This window comes from Ictalurus furcatus, chromosome 14, assembly GCF_023375685.1.
Source record: "Ictalurus furcatus strain D&B chromosome 14, Billie_1.0, whole genome shotgun sequence".
NCBI classification, from domain to species: domain Eukaryota; kingdom Metazoa; phylum Chordata; class Actinopteri; order Siluriformes; family Ictaluridae; genus Ictalurus; species Ictalurus furcatus.
This window is the reverse complement of record NC_071268.1, coordinates 4658431-4681453: the sequence shown is the minus strand read 5'-3', so window position 1 is coordinate 4681453 and position 23023 is coordinate 4658431. Positions and strand designations below refer to the sequence as shown.

Below are 23023 nucleotides of genomic sequence, written 5' to 3'. Positions count from 1 at the left end.
CTCTGTATAATGTTATAATGTAAAGAAGTATAATGTTATAATTAGAGCTGCAACAACTAATCGATAAAATCGATAATAATCGATTATGGAAATCGTTGTCAATGAATCTCATTATCAATTAGTTGGTCTGCGTGCGGCGCAGGGGAGATTTACTCATTATGTAACTTCTGTTCCGAAAACACGCCTCGGAGAGTAAATACTAAAGTTGTGTCCCAAATGAAGTACTATACACTTACACTATGCACTCTATACTCTACCATCTAGTGCAGGGGTGTCAAACTCATTTTCACCGAGGGCCACATCAGCATAATGGTTGCCCTCGATGGGACACATTAACAGTATGAATGTAACAAAATGCAATGTAATTTAAAATAAATTAAATTACACCTTATTATATTGTTAAATAACTGTTACTGTATTTATGTATTCAACTTACAAATATTACATATGCATTTGCACAGATGTAAAAATAAATGTTCAGTTTGAAACACACATTACTTGAATCAGTGTTCAAACTATTTAAGCAAATAAAGAAAAATATTTTAATAATAATTATAATGTTCAATCGGGTTCAAGTCTGGGCTCTGGCTGGGCCACTCAAGGACATTCACAGAGTTGTCCTGTAGCCACTCCATTGTTATCTTGGCTGTGTGCTTGGGGTCGTTGTCCTGTTGGAAGATGAAACTTCGCCCCAGTGTGAGGTCCAGAGGCTCTGGAGCAGGTTTTCATCAAGGATGTCTCTGTACATTGCTGCATTCATCTTTCCCTCGCTCCTGACTAGTCTCCCAGTTCCTGCCACTGAAAAACATCCCCACAGCATGATGCTGCCACCACCATGCTTCACTGTAGGGATGGTATTGGCCAGGTGATGAGTGGTGCCTGGTTCCCTCCAGACGTGACGCTTGCCATTCAGGCCGAAGAGGTTGCCATTCAGGCCAATCTTTGTTTCATCATTTGTTTCTCATGGCCTGAGAGTCCTTCAGGCGGGCTGTCATGTGCCTTTTACTGCTGAGTGGCTTCCGTCTGGCCACTCTACCATACAGGCCTGATTGATGGAGTTCTGCAGAGATGGTTGTTCTTCTGGAAGGTTCTCCTCTCTCCACAGAGATACGCTGGAGCTCTGTCAGAGTGACCATCGGGTTTTTGGTCACCTCCCTGACTAAGGCCCTTCTCCCCCGATCGCTCAGTTTGGCCGGGTGGCCCGCTCTAGGAAGAGTCCTGCTGGTTCCAAACTTCTTCCGTTTACGGATGATGGAGGCCTCTGTGCTCATTGGGACCTTCAATGCTGCAGAAACGTTCCTGTACCCTTCCCCAGATCTGTGCCTCGATACAATCCTGTCTCGGAGGTCTACAGATAATTCCTTGGACTTCATGGCTTGGTTTGTGCTCTGACATGCATTGTTAACTGTGGGACCTTATATAGACAGGTGTGTGCCTTTCCAAATCATGTCCAATCAACTGAATTTCCCACAGGTGGACTCCAATCGAGTTGTAGAAACATCTCAAGGATGATCAGTGGAAACAAGATGCACCTGAGCTCAATTTTGAGTGTCATGGCAAAGGCTGTGAATACTTGTGTACATGTGCTTTTTTTTTTTTTTTTTTTTTTTAATAAATTTGCAAAGATTTCAAACTTTGCAAAGATTTCAAAAAAGATTTTATGGGGTATTGTTTGTAGAATTTTGAGGAAAATAATGAATTTAATCCATTTTGGAATAAGGCTGTAACATAAAATGTGGAAAAAGTGAAGGGCTGTGAATACTTTCCAGATGCACTGTAACTGCATATAATGTTTAGGGATGTCACGATACCAAAAATCTAGTAGTCGGTACCAATACCAGCAAAAATACACGATACTCGATACCAAAGTCGATACCACAGTGTGTAAAAATAAATAAATAAATAATGCTTGAACATTAATTCCTTTATTTAAACATTTGAGCATTATAAAAAAACAATAGTGGCAACAGTCACATCATAAAAAAAGCAATTACAAAATAGATATATAATAAATATGTAGGCATAAAATGTTTTTTCTTTGAGATGTTCTGAAATGAGGTCTCTGGTTTCAGTGTATAGTTTGGGGATCTCTGTATACATGAAGTAATTTCTGCTTGGTATCTGGGGTTGAACTGCTGAAGCATTTGCTGGAATCCAAGCTTTTTCTAACTTGATCCATGCATATGCATTCAGCAACTGCCCTATCCAGTTTCCTTGCTTCATTTGAGTTTTTGTCATATTTTCTGTGCCTTTTATAAGCTTCTCTTAAGGTTGGCTGTGTTAATGTTCGCTGACTTTGCTCCTGACTCTCCTGGTGGACATCCTCCTCTGGCTGATACTGGAGAGAGAGAGAGAGAGAGAGAGAGAGAGAGAGAGAGAGAGAGAGAGATTGATTTTATCAAACACTGTCTGACAATGACTAAAACAGTGGAGTCTACAGGTGCTAAGGTGCACTACTAAACACACACCTTATGCAAGCATTAGTTTAAATTCACTGACATGGTCTCAGGCCGAAAAGATTTATTAAAACCATTAAAATAATTATTTAATCTAGTGACATTAGGCTACATTTAGCTGACAGGACACGGGCTGAATGGAGATGCATGGTGGCCCATTAGGAGGTAGTTTCTAACATTATAATGCGTTAGCATCGTTAACAAATAACAGGCTATCGCTAACATTACATGGAGCATAACGTTAGCTGGTTCCACGGCCGCAATGCCAGCTGCCTCAAACAAACGTGTATATAGGACTGTCTTTCAGGATAAGGATTTAGAAGTTTTACAGTTTGTTTGATGTTAATATGACTTGAAACTCACTCACCTTGAATTCTTTGAAGAGATTGGGGTGCCTGTCTTTCAGGTGCTTCGCCAAATTCGAGGTGTTTCCTCCGTTTGTTTGATGTGTACGATGGCATAGTTTGCACACCAGCTTCAGAGAATCAATTATATGTCCGTTTTTATCCGCCTCGAATGCAAAGTATTTCCATATTCGACTCTTGCCTTTTTTCCTCTCAACGAGTCAGGGAGGAGCTAAACTTGTCGCCATAGCCATCTTTTGTAGTTTTTCCCCCGTGTGCGTAGTTCTTCTTTACCACTTGTGGACCGACTAAAACACTTGCGCGTATTTGCTGCCCCTTCAGGTTTGGAAGAATCGCAACCTCTGTACTTTTGGTACTTTCGTTACAACCGGTACCAACAGAATCGTCACGTTTTAAGAATGTTGGTACCGAAGTATCATCCCATCTCGTGACATCCCTAATAATGTTATAATGTAACAAAGTATAACGGAACAGCATATAATGCTATAACGTATAGAATTAAAACGTAACTGCGTATAATACTATAATGTACAGAAGTACAGAATGTAACAGCATATGTTATAATGTAACGAAGTATAACACGTATAATGTAATGACGTATAATATAACGACGTATGGTCAACTAGAGCCTATTTTTGGTGCCTAGTTGTGGTGTTTTGGCAGATATTCAAGCGTCTTTGTTTTCTCGCGATATGTTCAACCGTGAAAGAAGTGCAGGCTTCTGAATGCATTTTGTTCTTGAGATGTTCATCATTTTGGGAGAAGTGCTGCATTGAGAACTGTATTCACACATGTAGTACGCAAATATTGTTATATCCTCATTGACTAGCATCTTAAACCTGCTCTCTCTCCTCTCTTGGTCTGTGTTTCTGCCTCTCAGGAGTAGGCGGTATAGAGACGGAGGCAGTCATGCTGGGTCAGCCGATCTTTTTCACGCTGCCGCAGGTTGTTGGATGTAAGCTAGTGGGGTCCGTCAACATTCTGACTACATCTATAGACATCGTCCTTGGTATCACTAAGGTACGTGTATTTTGTGTTGTCTTATCTCTGTCTGTAAATATTTTTGTTAGAATGAGAATAAATATGCAGAATGGATGGAAAGACTTTTGTGCTTCTGAACGTGGTGTAAACTGGTGTTTGTGTTTGTGCAGCACTTACGCCAGGCTGGTATCAGTGGGAAGTTTGTGGAGTTCTTTGGTCCAGGTGTGTGTCAGCTCTCTGCTGCAGACAGAACCACCATTGCGAACATGTGTCCTGAATACAGCGCCACTGTCAGCTTTTTCCCTGTAGACGATATCACACTCAAGCACTTTAAACAGACCAGTAAGCACAGGACATTATTCCGTTCATATGCTTCTTCCCACATATTCCTTGAGGTCTTGCTTGTGTTTTTCTGTCATGTTTTTTTTTTTTTTTTTAATTTCCGTGTCGTGTGTTTTTCTTTAAGACTTCACAGAAGAAAAACTTGAAGTTTTGGAGACTTACCTTAAATCTGTGAAACTGTTTCGGAGTGCCGCTGACCAGTCAGAGGATCCACGTTATACTGAGGTAACCTTATATAAATATACTTATACAAATTAACTGGATACATTTGAAGAAGGGCAGAATCTTCCGAGATCAGTTGTTTTTTTTTTGTTTATACCACGGCGAGGTTGAATTCTTGAATCTGATTAGTCAGAAGGTGAGCATTATTTCTGTGTAACAGCGTGGGTCAGACAGTAGTTCCAGCTGTAACATGAGTAAATTTTTGTACGAAAGTACTGTTTAACAAAGTAAAACACATAATCGTTGATGCGGAGACATTTTTGGTTAAGAGAAATTTATTTAACATTTATGGAAGAAGTCTCAGGTGTCACAGGGAGACAGATCAACGGAAACAGGGAGTCGGGCAGACGGAAACAGGGAGTCGGAGAACAGATGGACAGACGGAGACAGGGAGATGGAGAACAGATGGACAGACGGAGACAGGGAGATGGAGCTAGACGGAGACAGATAGACAGAGGGAGATGGACAGACGGAGACAGGGAGACTCAGATAGATGGAGACGGGGATAGATGGAAACAGGGAGACGAAGACGGACAGACGGAGGCATGGAGACGGAGATGGACAGATGGGAACAGGCAGACTGAGACGGGGGAAACGGAGACTGAGATAGACGGAGACAGATAGACAGAGGGAAACAGGGAGATGGATTGAGACGGAAACAGGGAGATGGATTGAGACAGAGGGAGATAGACGGAAACAGGGAGACAGACATACAGGAACAGGGAGACGGAGACAGATAGACAGAGGGAAATGGAGACGGATTGAGACGGAGATAGACGGACGGAAACAGGGAGACGGATTGAGACAGAGGGAGATGGACAGACGGACACACAGGAACAGGGAGACAGACAGAGGGAAACGCAGACGGATTGAGACAGAGGGAGATAGACAGACAGACACACAGGAACAGGGAGACAGACAGAGGGAAACGCAGACGGATTGAGACAGAGGGAGATAGACAGACGGAGACAAGGAGACGGACAGACAGGAACAGGGAGACTGAGACATATAGACAGAGGGAAACAGGGACTGAATGAGATAGGGAGACGGACAGACGGAAACAGAGAGATGGATGGAGACAGAGAGAGACAGGGAGACGGACAGACGGAAATAGGGAGACGGGGAAGGAGACGGAAACGTATAGTCAGGGAGATGGATAGACGGAAACATGGATGGAGACAGAGACAGATAGACCGAGAGAAACAGGGAGACAGATAGACAGACCGGAACAGGGAGACTGACAGACAGAAACAGGGAGACGGACGGAGACAGACGGAGACAGGCAGAAGGTGACAGACAGACACTGAGACAAATAGGCAGAGAGGGATGGAGACAGATGGATGGGAACAGGGAGACAGACAGACAGACAGAAACAGATAGAGACAGATAGTGAGACGGATGGAGACAGACAGAAACGGGGACAGAGAGGGGGAGAGACAGACAGGGAGAAAGGGGGAGAGACAGACAGGGAAAGAGGGGGAGAGACAGGCGGGTGAGGGAATGACTGTGTATCACATCAATAATGTAGGTGAGAACAGGAACTAACTTGTCTCTCAGATGTTTCACAACATTAAATCTAACCCTAAATCTTTCAAATGTGCAGTGTGTTCATTAATAAATTAAACATTGAAATTGTTCATTTCATGATGTGCTCCTGTGCAGGTAATAGAAATAAACTTGAGTTCCATCGTCCCCAATGTGAGTGGACCCAAACGGCCACAAGACCGAGTGCCCGTCAGCTGCGTGAAAGAGGATTTCCTTAACTGCCTCAATGAAAAGGCAAGTTTCTGTGCGCTGGGATTAACCAGTAAACTTGTATATTTATACATCACTGTGGTTTATAGCAGAGAGGCAGCAGAATACAGTATGAATTATGTAAACATGACAGCTTCTCATGGTCCAAACAGTTGCAGTAATTTGTTCTAATGTTTGTTTTAATTAGGTTGGTTTTAAAGGGTTCCATGTTCCGAGGGAAAAGCAAAGCGCTGTGGTGCCGTTTCTACATGACGGCACTGAATACACACTCGTTCACGGATCAGTCGTCATCGCTGCTGTCATCAGCTGCACCAACAACTGCAACCCTTCTGTCATGCTCACTGCAGGTGATGAAGCTTATCCGCTAACACATGGCACAGAGTAACAGCTAATTTAACATCAGGAAGATCATATTACCCTCAGGTACAGGTCGCGAAGGAGAACCGGGCAGCTGATGCAACCCTGTAATCAGTAATGCTCAAATTTTACTTGCTGCTCTTTAGCCTGATACAAAACAGGGAAAAGCTTATTTTATTCTCAAATCTGAACTCATGGTGTGCAGCTGTTGGTTGTTTGCTTCTGTTACACGTAAGACAAGACGAGTTTCTAAGTAAGTTATATATAAAGCCGTTGTCATACCCTGTGTAGGGACCACATATAGTGAATATGAAGCCATCTGAGATTCTTAAAAGGCACTAAAAATGTATTTCTGTGTGAAAATGAGTCAGAGATGGAGTCTAGGTAAGAAATCTAATAAAACTGAGCTAAATATGTCTGTATATGTTCCAATACATGAATTAAAAGGAATCTGTAAATTTCAAATTAATGACAGCGATAACATTGCATCTTTGCTTTAAAAAGAGATGGTTTTCACTTTCCATGGGTGATCAAAACACAGCGCGTGTAGTGTAATCTGTACCGCGTCACTGTAAAAACAATGTTTTAATATTCAAATTAATGTTTAATATCTGAGTCCAGTTTAGACGTGTTGGGCACTGGATAAAAAGAAATAAAAATCATTTGGAGGAATGGGGGGTGTTGGGAAAATGCTAGTGTGTGTGTTTGCGGTTTAGCAAAAAGAGTGACTCCTAAAGTAATGTGTTGTGTAATGTGTTGTGCTGGCAGGCCTCTTAGCAAAGAAAGTGGTGGCGGCTGGTCTTTCTGTGAAACCTTACATCAGGACCAGCCTCGCTCCGGGGAGTGGCATGGTTACACACTACCTCAATGCCAGTGGAGTGCTGCCTTACCTCAACCAGCTTGGGTAAATACACCAACAGACACAGTTTATGCAGTTATCTTATCAGCCAATCATGTGGCAGCAGCACAGTGCATAAAATCATACTGATACGGGTCAAGGGCTTCACAACATAATGTTCATCAGAATGGGGAAAAGGTGTGATCTCTGTGATTTAACTGTGGCATGGATGTTGGTGCCAAATGGGCTGGTTTGAGTATTTCAGAGGCTTCTGATGAGGAGTCTGAAACTATTTTTCGCCAAGGAGCCTTTTTTTTTTCTTTTCATTGTTGGTTAATGAATTTTTTTTTTTCTTCGAAAGAGCCAATGGAAAAACAAATATTTAACTAATATAAAAACACGTTTTTTTTCAATAACATTTCAATAACAATGACTTAATTTAGGTCCATAGACAACTCAAAAACAAACAAATATGCAACAAACAATAGGTAACATTGCAATATGGAATTCCTTGTGCAGGGCTTTCACTTTGAGGTTGAGTTTCCACCCGAGCAGTTTAACCTCTTCTGTGTCCCTTGAGCTTCATAGTCGCACCGTTCAAGCTCAAGCCAGCGAACTTAGGCAAACTTATCCAGCGCAACTTACATTTATTTAATTTGATCAGACTGATAAACAGATTTGATTTCCGACCAGAAGTTTAATGTCTTACCCAGTGAGCTCCCACTGCCCTTCAGTGCTGTATGTTTTAACATTCCAGGTTTGAGGTGATTGGTTATGGATGTGCCACCTGCGTAGGAAACACAGCACCTTTACCTGAATCTGTAGTAGATGCCATCAAACAGGTATGAGGTCATTATTATCTGCTTGTATACTATAATAATGTAACACAATGACGTGTGATGCGACGTGTTCCTCTCTGCTTGTTAGGGGGATTTGATTGCTTGTGGAGTGTTGTCAGGGAACAGGCATTTCGAGGGGCGTCTCTGCGATTGTGTTCGTGCCAACTACCTAGCCTCACCCCCTTTGGTGTTGGCGTACGCCATCGCAGGCACAATCGGAATCGATTTTGAGAACCAGCCGCTCGGTAAGACATAGCACGTGATGCGTACTGAGGAGCGTCTTGAAAACACTGTGACATTGTTGACGTTTTTGTGCTACGCTGTAATCATGTACACAGGTGTGAACGGTGACGGTAAGGAGGTGTTCCTGAAGGATGTGTGGCCGTCTAAAGAAGAGGTCCAGGATGTAGAGGAGCACATGGTCATCGCCTCAATATTCACCGAGCTGAGGAGCAGGATGCAGGTGAACAATGGTGCTGTTGTGGGTTCTGCTTTGTGGTTCATTTGACTTGAAGACTCTTCAGCTGTTGAAATGGAGGGAGAGCCTTGTAGCCGGAATGCTTTTCAGAACAGTCCAGTGATCTCGTGTGTGTGTGTGTGTGTGTGTGTGTGTGTGTGTGTGTGTTCTTAAAATGACTGAAAATAAATACATGATTTGTATGTTTGGTGGACAATCTGGTGTACTTAGATTTTATGTCAGGGTATTAGTATTTTTTTGTTTTGTTTTTTAAATTCTTATTAAAAATGCATGAGCTTCTAGGTGGATTAATTAGCGTGAACAGATGACAGACTGGTTTGTGGAAACACTGATTAGAGTATAACTTAAAGTAATCATATGCAGTAACTCCCCTGCTGTTCCACGGTCACCTTGTGATTAAACATATTGACTGAAAGTAAACATATTGTACAAGCCAGACTCAAATAATAATACACTATATGGCCTAAAGTATGTTTACTTTCAGTCAATATGTTTAACCACAAGGTGACCGTGGAACAGCAGGACACCTGACCATCACACCCATATGTCCTTGTTAAACATCCCATTCCAGATTTATTCCCTCTTCCCTCTTCTGGGAAGGCTTTCCACTAGATTTTGGAGCGTGGCTATGGGGATTTGTGATCATTCAGCTACAAGAGCATTAGTGAGGTCAGGTACTGATGTTGGTTGAAGAGATTTGGGGTGCAGCTGGTGTTCCAATTTATCCCTGAGGATGAATTGGGGTTGAGGTCAGGGCTCTGTGCAGGTCACTCGAGTTCTTCCACCTTCTTCCAACCTTAACACGCCTTGTCTTCATGGAGCTCGCTTTGTGCACAGGGGTATTGTGATGCTGGAACAGGTTTGGGGTCTCTTAGTTTCAGTGAAGGGAAACTGTAAGCTACAGCTTACAAAGACATTCTGTCCAATTGTGCACTTCCAGTCATTTGGGGATAAAAGAACCACATATGGATGTGATGGTCAACTTTTGGCCATATGATTTTACATGTGATGTAAAAACATAAAACCAAATCTTGTAGTCAAAACCTTGGACAATGACATGCTGACTTTTTAAAAATGTGTTTTGGTTTGCCAAACACAATTAGGAGCCTTGTTAGAATAATCATCACATACACATTTCTCTTTTAAACAGTATTAATGCCCTTTACTAGCTAACTCACTGATCATACAGTGGGTTCCAAAACTAGTGAAAATGCTTCTGTTTTGCTTTCTTTTGTAATGTAATACAGCAGTTTTCATTACAAATGATATTGACAACAATCTGAGTGAAAAGTAGAATCTTAGAAATATTTCGAAGGCATGGACTTCACAAGTTCGTGCAAAACCTTATGATCCATTTTAGATAAAAATCCATCAGTGTCGTCTGAACACGGGCTTCGGTAGAAGAGATTAGACATGAGGAAAATCTGACCCTTTTGTACAAAGCAGTTAACATGCACAGTGTCACACATTTGCTGACATTTAAATAGGAACCTAGAAATAGTGCCGAATATTAATATACAATTACTTTCTGTGTTTTTTTCTAACCCCTTCAGTTTATTTCCTGTTTTAAATAAATAAATGAATAAATCCCAGATTTTCAGTGTGTTCTCAGACTTTTGGACCGTGCTGTGTTATGTATGTATATATATATATATATTATTCATTATGTCAGCCATGACTTTTTGGCCTGGTTACTTTTCAGGAAACCAAAACACGACACCAGGCAGCACACTGGAGCTTTTTCTAGTCAACTAGCTAATGAGTGTGTTTGTTCACTTCTGTTACTGATGAATTTTGTGACATCTGATCATCACACACTACATGTAATTCTGCATTCTTCCACTTGCAGAAAGGGAGCACTTTTTGGAACAACCTAGACGCTCCAGATGCTGTGTTCTTCCCGTGGGATGCCAAGTCCACGTATATCCGCTGCCCTCCATTCTTCAACAAACTTGTGAGTCACTTTAGGTTTCAGTGTCAAAATGCGTTGTTCTGACGAGTGCCTAGTGCCTGAGCTTCTGTCCCGTCTTCTGTCCCCGTCCCCCCCAACTCAGTCTAAAGAAGTTTGTCCTCCTGGGTCGATTGATAATGCACACGTTCTGCTGTTTCTGGGGGACAAAGTCACCACTGACCACATCTCTCCTGCTGGCAGCATCGCACGGGTCAGCGCGGCCGCCAAGTACCTACAGAGCAAACGGTAACCGGAGATACGGTTATATGCACGCAGCTCATTATTAAGAGTGTGAAGTGTGTGATTAATATTCTAATCCCAGGACTGAGCCATTATTCAGATTATTGGTAGATTATTCGACTCCGTGTTATATCTGATGCATCACTTTTACATTTGAGCAGCATGATGTTAAATAGTAATTATCCTTGCTGATTAGACAAACTACATTTTAGATTGGATTTTTAACATCTCACTGTTTTTTAATGTTGACCACACTTATTCGTTCGGACATGTCTCCCAGCCTGACACCTCGCGAATTCAACTCTTACGGCGCACGCAGAGGGAACGATGCTGTGATGACTAGAGGAACTTTTGCCAGCATCAAACTCCTAAACCGTCTCGTCGGCAAACCCGGCCCCAAAACCGTGCACGTCCCGTCAGGACAGACGGTGAGCTTGAGCACATTTTGACACAAGACTCGCGTTTAGTCCAGTACAAAGCTCCTGAAAGGATATTTTTATTTTCATCATGTACACCACTTACTGTAGCGCGCACAGCAACTCTTTACCAGTCTCTCAGTTTTCTTTACCAAATTTTCCCATGCGGGCGAGATAAGAAAAGCTGTCATGCCGCTGTCATGATAACTTGTTTTTTAAATAAGATTTTTTAAAATAATAAAATAAAAACTAACAACAACAAATGTTTGCATGTACGCGAGATAATATTCAGTTTTAACAACTATATTCAGTTTTTTCCAAAAGGAATTGTCGTGCTCCTGTCGTGAAAACCTACTTTTTATTTTCTTACAGAAAAACACAATTTTTTGCGTGTGCATGAGATCATTTGTACGATGTTTTTCTTTTTCTTAAGGATATCGTTATGTCTTGCACCTGTCATGATAACGTATTTTTTATTTTTCTTTTAGAACCAAGTAAAGACATTTATACGTTTGCACAAGTTTTCTTTTCCCAAAATATTTTATTGCGAAGAAAAACAAACCTACTGACACACAGCAACAACCATTCTCAGTTTTTCCTTTTTATACTAACAAAGGAAAACTAAATTAAAAAGTACAAACAACGAAAACAAATACCGCCCCACCCCGGCTCATCATGGCTAACCAATACCTATCGCTGGTTGTATAGATATTGTAAAACCCAAAAACAGGCACAAAAATTTAAATGGGAAGTGTCTGTAACGCCATAAAATATGAAATAAAGGGTTGCCATTTATATAAAAAAAAACTTGTCAGTACAACCCCTCATTGTATACTTTATTTTCTCAAGTTTTTAAAAAAAGACATCATGTCCTTAAGCCACTGGGAGATGGATGGATATTTAGCAGACTTCCAATGCAACAATAGGGAACATCTTGCTAGTAGGGATGTGGAAGCGATAATATCTTTTTGTACAGAGCGTAATGGAACTGAGGCATCAGGAATCCCAAATATAGCAATGAATGGGCAAGGTTTTAAATCTACTCTAAGAATAGTGGACATGATACTAAAGAAACCAGTCCAAAAACCATACAGACCAGGGCAAAAGAAAAACATATGGCCAAGATGACGGAGAGCCGTGGCATTTATCACACTTGTCCTCTACTTCTGGATATATTACAGAAAGTCTCGACTGTAAAACTTTGAACTGGACGAGTCCAAGACGAGCACAAGAAGTGGTAGACCGTATCCTACCTATAGCACGTTCCCAACACTCTTCACTTATCTGTACTTCCAACTCCATTTCCCACGCATTCTTAATTTTGGTACTCAACTCACTACTTAACGCCAGAATAAAATCGTATATCCTAGAAATCATTCCTCTCTGATGTGGATTGTTTGAAAACAAGCTTTCCCAAGCCTGTTCAGGAGGCGCAGAGGGGAAATTAGGAAAACATCTAGAAACGAAATTCCGAATTTGAAAATAACGAAACAGATGCGTCACAGGGAGGTCATAAGTAGATGACAGATTGGCAAAGCTAACAAAGACACCATCGGCATACAGATTTCTAACTTGTTTAATGCCCTTGTCGTACCACACTGAAAATGTGGAGTCCAAACACGATGGAGGAAATAGGTGGTTGTTGTTTAAAGGACCCAAAGAGGATGCACCTACAAATTTAAAGTGCCGTCTAAATTGATACCAAATCTTAATTGTGTTGAGGACAACTTGATTATCAGTACATAGGGAGAGTTTTGTAGGTAGAGAGGAATAAAGTAAAGCAGGTAAAGAGGATTCCCTACAAGATGATAGTTCCAATTTACACCAGGAAGATCCAGGAGATTTAACCCAGTAGCAGAGTTTATGGATGTGCGCAGCCCAGTAATAGAATTGAAAATTGGGTAATGCAAGTCCTCCACTAAGTCTACATCCCTGCAATAAAGATTTACGAACCCTTGGTGGCTTCCCTCCCCAAATAAAAGAACTAATTATTTTATCCAATGAATCGAAGAATGATTTTGGCAAAAAAAGAAGAACTTTCTGAAATAAGAAAAGAAACTTCGGTAATATATTCATTTTGACGACATTTTGATCCTGCCAATTAGAGAACGGGGGAGGTTACCCCAACTCTGAATGTTGGGTTTAACCTTTGAAATAAGGGGAGTGAAATTAGCCGATACAAGATTAGATAAAGAACGTGTCACATTGATATCTAGGTATTTAAACCCTGACTGACTAAATGGAAAAGCTAGATCTGACTGTTGGAGAGAAGATGCTGCAGTATTGACAGGAAAACAGTCGCTTTTGTCCAAATTTAATTTACAACCCGAGACAAAACTGAAGGTTTCCAGAACACCCAAGACAGCAGGCATAGAGGCAATAGGATCGGTTACATACAATAACAAATCATCAGCATATAGCGACAATTTGTATTCTACACCATATCGAACTATTCCTTTAAACAAGGGAGAAGATCTTAATATGATAGACAGAGGCTCGATAGCGACAGCAAAAAGTAGAGGGGATAAAGGACAACCTTGACGACACCCTCGTCCGAGAGCAAAATAATCCGAATAAATATCGTCCGTTTGTACCCTGGCTTTAGGGGATGAGTAAAGGAGCCGAATCCAAGAAATAAACTTATCCCTGAATCCGAACTTCCTCAAGACTGCAAACAAATACTCCCACTCAACCCTGTCAAATGCTTTTTCAGCATCCAAAGAAATGACAGTCTCAGGAAACTCAGCCAAATTCTTTGAATAAATTATATTAAAGAGTGTACAGGTATTGAAAAACAACTGACATCCCTTTATAAAACCGTTCTGCTCCTCAGATATAATGTAAGGGAGTATGTTCTCTAAATGAGATGCCATTACTTTTGCCAACACCTTTACATCTGCATTAAGCAGAGACAGCGGTCTATAAGAACCGCAGGAGGATGGATCCTTACCCTCCTTAAGAAGGAGAGCTATATTGGGTTGTGTCAGAGTTGGAGGCAAAGACCCACATTCCAAGGATTCGTTGAACACAGATAAAAGCAGTGGAGCTAATTTTCCAATAAACCTTTTAAAAAATTCAGTTGGTAACCCATCCGGGCCAGAGGCTTTGTTAGATTGCATAGTTTTAACTGAATTTAAAATTTCTTCAAGAGAGAGTGGGGAGTCCAGTTGCTTGGCAGTATTCAATGAGAGGGTTACAAAGGTTTTGAAGAAATGCATTCAATTTAGTATTGTCTGTGGGAAATTCGGATTTATAAAGTGAAGAGTAAAACAATTTAAAAGTAGCATTAATTTCCATGGGATCTGTAGTGACGATATTATAAGTGTTTTTAATACTAGGTATGAGACGGGAAGTGGCCTGTCGCTGTAGCTGATGTGCCAGTAAACGACTCGGCTTGTTGCCATGTTCATATTAAGAAGCACGAGTACGTAACAACAAGCGTTCCGCCTCTTTAGTCGAAATAAGATTAAATTCCGCCTGTAAGTCAAGACGCTGTTTAAGATGTTCTGGAGAGGGGTTCAATGCGCATCTCTGATCGAGGTTACTGATCACAGATGTAAGTTCATTAACCCTAGCGGTGGGTTTTTTATTACAGAGAGCGGAGTAAGAAATAATCTGCCCTCTAATATAGGATTTAAGTGTCTCCCATAACAATGAATAAGAGGTGGAGTCATTCTGATTGAAGAAAAGAAAGTCATCAATAGAAGTAGAAATGAACTCACAGAATTCACTGTCTGCCAAAAGAAGAGAATTAAATCTCCAAGGCGGTGGGTTACGTTTATAAATAGAAAGATGAATATCTAATTGTAGAGGCGCATGGTCAGAAATTACAATACCCAGATAGTCAGAAGAAACTACACAAGGATCAAGAGTGCTGTCTATAAAAAAATAATCAATCCTCGAATAGGAATGATGCACCTGGGAGAAGAAAGAAAACTTTTTAAGAAAGGGGTTACGGGATCTCCAGGGATCAACGAGACCGTTTTGACACATAAAATCGGAAAATGTTTTAGACATAGCAGATTGATTCAGAGTACAGGGATTAGACCGATCCAAGTTTGGGTCAAAAACACAGTTTAAATCTCCACCGAAAATCAACAGGTGAGTATTTAAGAAAGGGAGATTGCTCAACAATCTATTAGCAAATTCCACATCAAAGTTTGGAGCGTATACATTTACCAACAACACCTGTCTTTGCATCAGAGTACCAGCAACTATAATATATCTACCGTTCACATCAGCAATAACGTTAGTGGAGGAAAACTGTGACTTTTTGCCAATTAAAACAGCGACCCCTCTTGCCTTCGAATTAAAGTTTGAGTGGAAGACTTGACTTACCCAAGGGCAGTGTAACCTATGATGATCTTTAATACGTAGGTGCGTCTCCTGTAAAAATACTATATCGGAGTTTAAACGTTTCAAATGTGTAAAAACCGTAGATCTCTTGACAGGATTACCCATACCTCTGATGTTCCAAATAATAAATCTTCAAGGCGTGCCTGTCCCAGCTGTGCCGGGATCCATATTACTATTAACCATTTAAATAAAGTAAACCATAGGGATACAAATAGCCAATTAGAGCCGAAGTGGGACCCCCTCCCCCAACAATCCCCCAAACACACACACACACACACACCCAAAGTCTCCATAAAACAAAAGAACAAAGGAGACAGCAGTGTTTCCCCACAATAACCAAAAGTTGCCCACAATGTGAGAACAACTTGGAGAGTAAGCTGAACTAACCAAAAAATATTACCAAAAAAAATGTTCCAGTAAGAGAAAAGGCCCCTACTGACTTCAAGTCTGATAAACAGTCTGTGCACAATAACAAATATAATGTCCTTAACTTTTAAAGACTTGTTACAAATAATGTAATAGTGTAGCATGTAAGGCTGAGGAAAAAACACTAATAAAATTAAATAAACAGAAACTCTAACCCGGTCAGAGCAACAAAACAGAGAACCACATTAATACAGAGGTAGATTTAAGAGGAGTGAGTCCACAAAATCTAGGAGAAGTAATGCAACGACAATATTTTAAATAAAAATCGGAATACTGTAGAGCTGGAAGGCCGAGTGCAAAAAAAAATAAAAGGAGAGCGAAAAAGACGCCGCTGTGTAGGTGATGCAGCTCACCCAGATGACAAGAATTTGACATAGTCCCCTGCTTCCTCCGTTGAAATAAAGTCTTTCTGAACACCGTTATATGTAATGCGAAGCCGAGCTGAGTGAAGTATTCCATATCGAGCTCCCTCAATACCACAAAGTTGACACCGAACCTCGTTAAACGCGGCCCTTGGCTGTGTAGTCAGGGAAAACGGAGGTGGTCAAATCCCTCACTTCAATCCACTGGATCTCTCTCGCATGGTGTAAAATGTCAACACAGTCACTGTGATAGTGGAATCTGCACAAAATAGCTCGTGGTCATTCACCAGGCTTGGGCTGAACGGTCCGGTGGGACCGGTCCAAAACCGGCTCCTGCTCCAGACCAAACGCCTCTTTTAACAAGGCCACTACAGCAGCAGCTGTACAGGTGTTAGCGCCCTCTGGAATTCCCACTATCCTAACGTTATTGCGCCGTGACCTCGACTCCAAATCCTCACATTTATTCTCTAATTGTGTCACGGTCGCAGTGAGAGACTCGATAGTAGTCTTCATGTGAGCTATGGCATCAGTACAACCGGAGAGAGCGTGCTCCATCTCCCCAACAGTACCTTTCAGTGTTGATATGGTAGCCTCGGTAGCAACTTTATCACTAGCCAGCTGTTTTCATGGCCTGCAGGTCAAGCTGGATAGTCGACAGCGCATACCCGAGAGTCTCCTGGAGCTCCTTTTTAAAAATATTGGCGATGTCCTTCCTCAGTGAGGCCAGCAACTCAAGCCTAAGTGCGGAGTAGTCAGGGTCACCACTCGGCGACGCGGATTCAGGGGAAGAAGGCACCTCACTCGCGCACACTAGGCCTCAGTTGTGTCTGAATAGTACCACGGGCTTTCAAGTGCTTTCCAGACATTTTAACGCGCCACAAAGTTTACAGTGCAAACAAAAAAATGGAATAGAGTAAGTCAAAATATATTGTATGACCGAAAAGCGCAAGTTAATAACAATTTTAATCGAAATCAGCAGGAGCCTCCAACTTCGCGTCCTACTCCATTGACAGCTCAGCAGCGCCCCCTTCCACAAGATTTTTATTTATTTTTTATTTGGCACAGGACCTTCGGGGCTCCATAGTCCAGCCACTGGATTTAGCTCATCTACACTTGTGTTTTTCCACAGAGGATGTTTTCCTGTCGCTACAACCAACCTCTTACATTTCAAGAAGTAAACATTTGTAAGTCCCTGCTGTAACAGAGTTTGTGTGTTTGGCGTTAATTAGCTGGACGTGTTCGAGGCAGCGGAGCGGTACCAGAGAGACAGCATTCCTCTCATCATCCTGGCAGGAAAAGATTACGGCTCAGGCAGCTCACGAGACTGGGCAGCCAAAGGACCTTACCTACTGGTACATCTGTACAGCTGCAACACACACACACATGACTACACTCTCTCTTTCTCTCTCTCTCTCTCTCTCTCTCTCTCTCTCTCTCTTTCTTTCTCTCTCTCTCTCTAAACACTTCTAGCACTTTAAATGAGCAACAGTGCTGAGACTTTGTCAGTGTGCTTAGGAAACAGTTCTCTAATTGTGATTGCAGGGAGTGAGAGCGGTGATCGCTGAGAGTTTTGAAAAGATCCATAAGAACCACCTGGTGGGAATGGGCATCGCTCCTCTGCGGTTCCTTCCTGGCCAGAGCGCTGAAACCCTGGGGCTCTGTGGGAAAGAGAGGTTCTCCATCTCCATCCCAGAGCAGATCACTCCTCAGCAAGAGCTAACTGTGCTGGTAGGACATCAGAGTCTTCGGAGTAGTTTTTTACTCCCAGTCTAGTTTTAGTTACAGGAAATTACTAATTAGTTACTGAAATATTGCCATTTTCTGTAGCTGATTTATAACAATTGTTTTCTTTTTATTAGTGGAAAAAAAAAACTAATTTTTTGAGTCAGCTTTTTTGAGACACACTTCACGATGTGCCACGACCCCTCTTTTTTTTGGAAGCGCTTACCTTAATAACGGTCAAGAAAGACCTAATCTAGATCAGACCTTCAATTCCAGCAATTTTACAGCAAAATTAACAGCAAAATCGGCCTTTGTACATTTTTTTTTCTTCCAGAAAACATTCCTGTACATATTTTGGTGAAATGAGCAAAAATATTTTTTTTGTTGTTGTTGTTTATTTTTGGCTGTATCTTTGTAACAAGGATAAGTCACATGCAAATACCACTTATTTGTAAGATGAAGTGAAGATAAATGTCTGAACTGTGTAGCTTGATACAGAGGTAGGGTTGTGGGGGGGGAGTATTTTTGGTTTTATCATTGAAATCATTACAGATATGGCATGTTTGATTGCAGATTCTGATTCTACATCAGTGATTTGCACAAATATTCAGTCCCTCCTGATTTTGCGATCGCAGAAATGAATGCCAAATCAAGCAAACTCCGCAATATTCTGAGGAGCTTTTAATTGTTCAAAATTCTCGCAGGTTTTCGGGTCAAGACACGCCATGTGACATTATCACAACGCATGTTCAGCCAAAACCCTCTTCGATTCATGTGCGTCGAACATTACAACTAAAAGGTCTCATATACCAGCAATTGTCACTGCAAAACTATTTAGTGTGATTGCAATTTCCTCAACAACAAAAAAAAAGCACAAGAAAACTCAGGAACATCACAAATGTCTGCAGCAAAATTCAGCATCGATGAGACGAAGCTGCAACAACCACAAAATCCTTCAAGAACTGGAATATGCATGTATCCTTTGAGTTATTAAGGGAAAAGTCTTTAAAAAAAATTGGTGTGTGTGTGAGGAACATCACAAACTGCGTCTGGGCCAAAATTTTTACATTTTAAAATTTCAGAATTTTAAAACTTGGGGTTATTTTTATTCTCATACTTGTACTAACTAATGGTTGAAAAAATCAGCAAAATCCATGATCCACCTGCTGGTTGATTTGACATGGAGTCACCCTTATGTTAATTATTTTCCTATAACGTGTTCTGAAGTGTGTGTATACCAATGTTACACCAGTGGTTTTCAAAGTGGGGGCCGCCAGGGGGCGCCCGGGGGGCCTCAATAATTTGGTGTGCCCATGCTTCCTACTAGTATGTTTTCTCTTTCTCACTCTCAGACAACCACACACACACAATCAATTCCTAATGTAATGTAATGTAAAGATGTAAGATGTAATTATTAACAAAAAAGGGGGATATATTCAGAAGTCCGTATTTTTAATGTGTTTTAAAGACATCTTGCAAAAGGGGGGGCTCGGTCAAATGTTAATGTCATTTGGGGGGCCTTGCCCTGGAAAAGTTTGGGAACCCCTGTCTTACACCACTGCAATGAAATCTTTTCTTTATTAAAGAACGACACGTCGTGCCTTTTATCCGTGCAGGTTTAATGTTGTGAAACATCCGTTATATCTTGTGTTATAGCAGCTACAAACAGTCGTTCCTTCACCAGCCTCGCCTTTTCTTGCTTTTGAAATCAATAAGAGAAAACAACCAAACCAAAACGCAGCTTGATGTTACAGAAAAACTGGAAAGTACAAAGTTGTGAAGATTAACTCGCTGTTAAAAATCTCTGGCACTGGACTCCACCTCTCATAACTGTTAAATGAAAGTCACCCCACAGGAAGCTTCACCATAACAACAATTATACATTTGTCTTTGTTATATATCTTTTTATATGAGCGCACTAATGATCTAAACCTGCGATTCGAATAGTCAGAGCTGCTGCTGTAGGAAATGAATCGCCACCGTCCGACCAGTCAGATTCCCTGTGGTATTGTTTCATTTATTTTCTGCGTACTTTGCTTTAGGGCTTTCACTGAGGACCTTGATAACATCATGAAATATCTGTTTTGTGTTTCAGACCAGCACCGGAAAGAGCTTCAGTGTGGTGGCGTTGTTCGAGAACGAGATGGACGTGGCCTTTTACAGACACGGAGGCATTCTGAAATACGTGGCCCGCAGTATGCTGAAGTAACATCTCTCTCTCTCTCTCTCTCTCTCTCTCTCTCTCTCTCTCTCTCTCTCTGTGTGCGTGTATCCAGCGTCCTCTCAGATTATTCACACAAACCATCTCAGGAGCGCTGAGCGAGAACGTTTGTGCTAAGACTGCTGATCTTCAGCCCGGTCGAGCTACTCGTGTGTGTGTCTGGTTGTGAAGGGCTGTTGTTGGCCCGGCAACAGCTCTGGATGCAAGCCGGTGACTCTTTCGGGGCTTGGACTCTGTTGTGCCTGTTTTCTGCTGTTTCCTCCATCACTCTTCCTAATAAGGCATCTACCGGAGGACATGGTTTTTCTTGCACTTAACAACATTTCTGCTGTTTCATTCTCTAAATTCTGCCGTCCCACAGAGATGCAGAAGAAATCCAGACTCTACACAAAGTTCTGGTGCTCCAGTTCTGGTGTCCTTGAAATTCTTTGGGTCGATTCTGGATTTGTCCACCTGGCTGGTGGTGCATGTTTTACGGTGCCTGTTCAGCACGATGGTGGACACGTTGTTAAAAATCGGAGGAACTGGTGCTAGGCTCTCACACAGACTACATGATGCCCCCCCCCCCACACACACACACACACGACGGTGCTTCTTAAACTGATACTTACAGTACTTTACGTACTGCTTTAACGCTCGCAGGCCTTTACACAGATTCCTTTCTGGGGTTTTTTTTGTTTGTTCTTTTTTGTAACAGATGATTTTGTTAGTGTACGAAGTCGAACACAATACCTAACCTCAGTAACCCACTTTTTAAAAGTCCTCATCTTTGTGAGGATTTTAAAAAATGTATTACATTTACATTATTTATTTTTGATTCGATCCAGCGTGAAATCATTTGTTCTTCGGTTTCTGTCTGTTCCATCACGGAGAGTGAGTGTAATGGCCTGGACGTAGTAACTGAAATAAATATAGTCTCGTTGTTGTTCCTACAGTGGTGAATTGTAAGAACCGGCGCTTATCTGACTGGGAAACTTTTTAAATAGGTCTGAGCATCTGGAGATGTAAATACTTCACAATTTCAAAAGAAAACCCATCACAACAACAAACCACAGGCAAATAATCATTAACAGAAAGCAAACGTAGTACTACGATACATTTCTTTTTGAAAAGGTCTTTTAACCACCTTGTAAGTTTGGATTTGTAACATAATTCTGCTGATTTCAGCCCAGATATACTAACGCGAAGACCAGCGTGACATATATGTTTTACGAGGAAAGACGAACAAGACAGTTTACATTTAATGCTACAATATACATTTAATGCTCAGAAATAATTCATGTAGATCTTGGTAACATGTTTCTCAAATTCACACAGTAGGTATATATACTGGTCATCCATGTGAGGAACATGATGCACTGACTAGCAGAACATTTTAAGACAATATTTATTGCACCTTTGATCACAAAGCCACCTGTTAAAATCCGTCACCAATATCCTAAAACGTGTATTATGCCAAATCGGAATTACAGCTATATATTCCCCTGTTAATAATTGTAATATCTGCCTTGAAAAGTGTTCTTTTCTAGATTCCCATTTTACATTTTTTTATTTTATTTATTTATGCATCTAAAATCTTACTACATCAGATGTGTCTGACAAACATAACCATGTAGAGTAGCTATGGATGTTGCGCTGTTCCTACTGTTTTGCACCATTTGTATAAGATGACAGTATGCAACTGCACCTGCCTGTTAGAGACAGTTTGGGAGAAGGTGGGGAAAAAAAACTTTGCTGTTGTAATTCATTTTTAATAAACATTATCAAGAACAACAGTGTTGCTTTTTTTCAAATGTAAAGATAAGACTTATATTAAGATGGCATAATATAAGAAGTTCCAAATCAGCCTTATATATCAGTCTCTGAAATAATATTGTTTAACCCAGTCAAAAACTTATTGCCATAAACCATTTCTAAAGATTTTTATAACTTTATAAATTCTCAAAAGGGTAAAGTATCCTTTTATAAAATATCCTTTTTACGTTTAGAGAGAAGGGATTCCCTGTGCCTAGATTACATTTAAGAGGAAATCTATCCAGTGTCATGAATGCACTTGTTAAAATCCCCACCTACAACTATGATGGATGTCCATCTTTCAAAACATGTCTTCATTAGAAGGCAGCATCTCTAATGTAAGGAAGTACCTCTGCTATATATAAATTACGTAAAAGAATTGAAAAAGAATGAGTAATGCCTTTAACCAATGCACTCGTTTATTGTGCGGAAGGAGCAAATACATCATTAATATACAGGGTGTCCCAAAAGTCTCCATGCACAGGGGAAATTTATATTTTTTAGCCAAAAGTCTTCATATATATATATATATATATATATATATATATATATATATATATATATATATATATATATATATATATATATATATATAATAAAATATACAGTATCTCACAAAAGTGAGTACACCCCTCACATTTTTGTAAATATTTGATTATATCTTTTCATGTGACAACACTGAAGAAATGACACTTTGCTACAATGTAAAGTAGTGAGTGTACAGCTTGTGTAACAGTGTAAATTTGCTGTCCCCTCAAAATAACTCAACACACAGCCATTAATGTCTAAACCGCTGGCAACAAAAGTGAGTACACCCCTAAGTGAAAATGTCCAAATTGGGCCCAAAGTGTCAATATTTTGTGTGGCCACCATTATTTTCCAGCACTGCCTTAACCCTCTTG

At 40.8% G+C, this 23023-nt stretch overlaps 1 protein-coding gene across 1 annotated transcript in view; it reads left to right on the top strand.

The window, feature by feature from the left end:
• The window catches only part of ireb2 (iron-responsive element binding protein 2), a 38966-nt gene extending 16341 nt beyond the window's left edge, over nt 1-22625 (top strand). Inside the window, exons 8-22 of the mRNA XM_053640965.1 lie at nt 3702-3841; nt 3973-4144; nt 4269-4369; nt 6029-6145; nt 6309-6468; nt 7247-7382; nt 8074-8158; nt 8244-8400; nt 8494-8618; nt 10483-10587; nt 10688-10830; nt 11105-11252; nt 17614-17736; nt 17927-18112; nt 20202-22625. Coding sequence (XP_053496940.1) covers nt 3702-3841; nt 3973-4144; nt 4269-4369; nt 6029-6145; nt 6309-6468; nt 7247-7382; nt 8074-8158; nt 8244-8400; nt 8494-8618; nt 10483-10587; nt 10688-10830; nt 11105-11252; nt 17614-17736; nt 17927-18112; nt 20202-20315 — 2012 coding nt within the window. The 3' untranslated portion in view covers nt 20316-22625. The remainder of the gene's footprint in view (nt 1-3701; nt 3842-3972; nt 4145-4268; nt 4370-6028; nt 6146-6308; nt 6469-7246; nt 7383-8073; nt 8159-8243; nt 8401-8493; nt 8619-10482; nt 10588-10687; nt 10831-11104; nt 11253-17613; nt 17737-17926; nt 18113-20201) is intronic.
• The last annotated feature ends 398 nt before the right edge of the window (nt 22626-23023 follow it).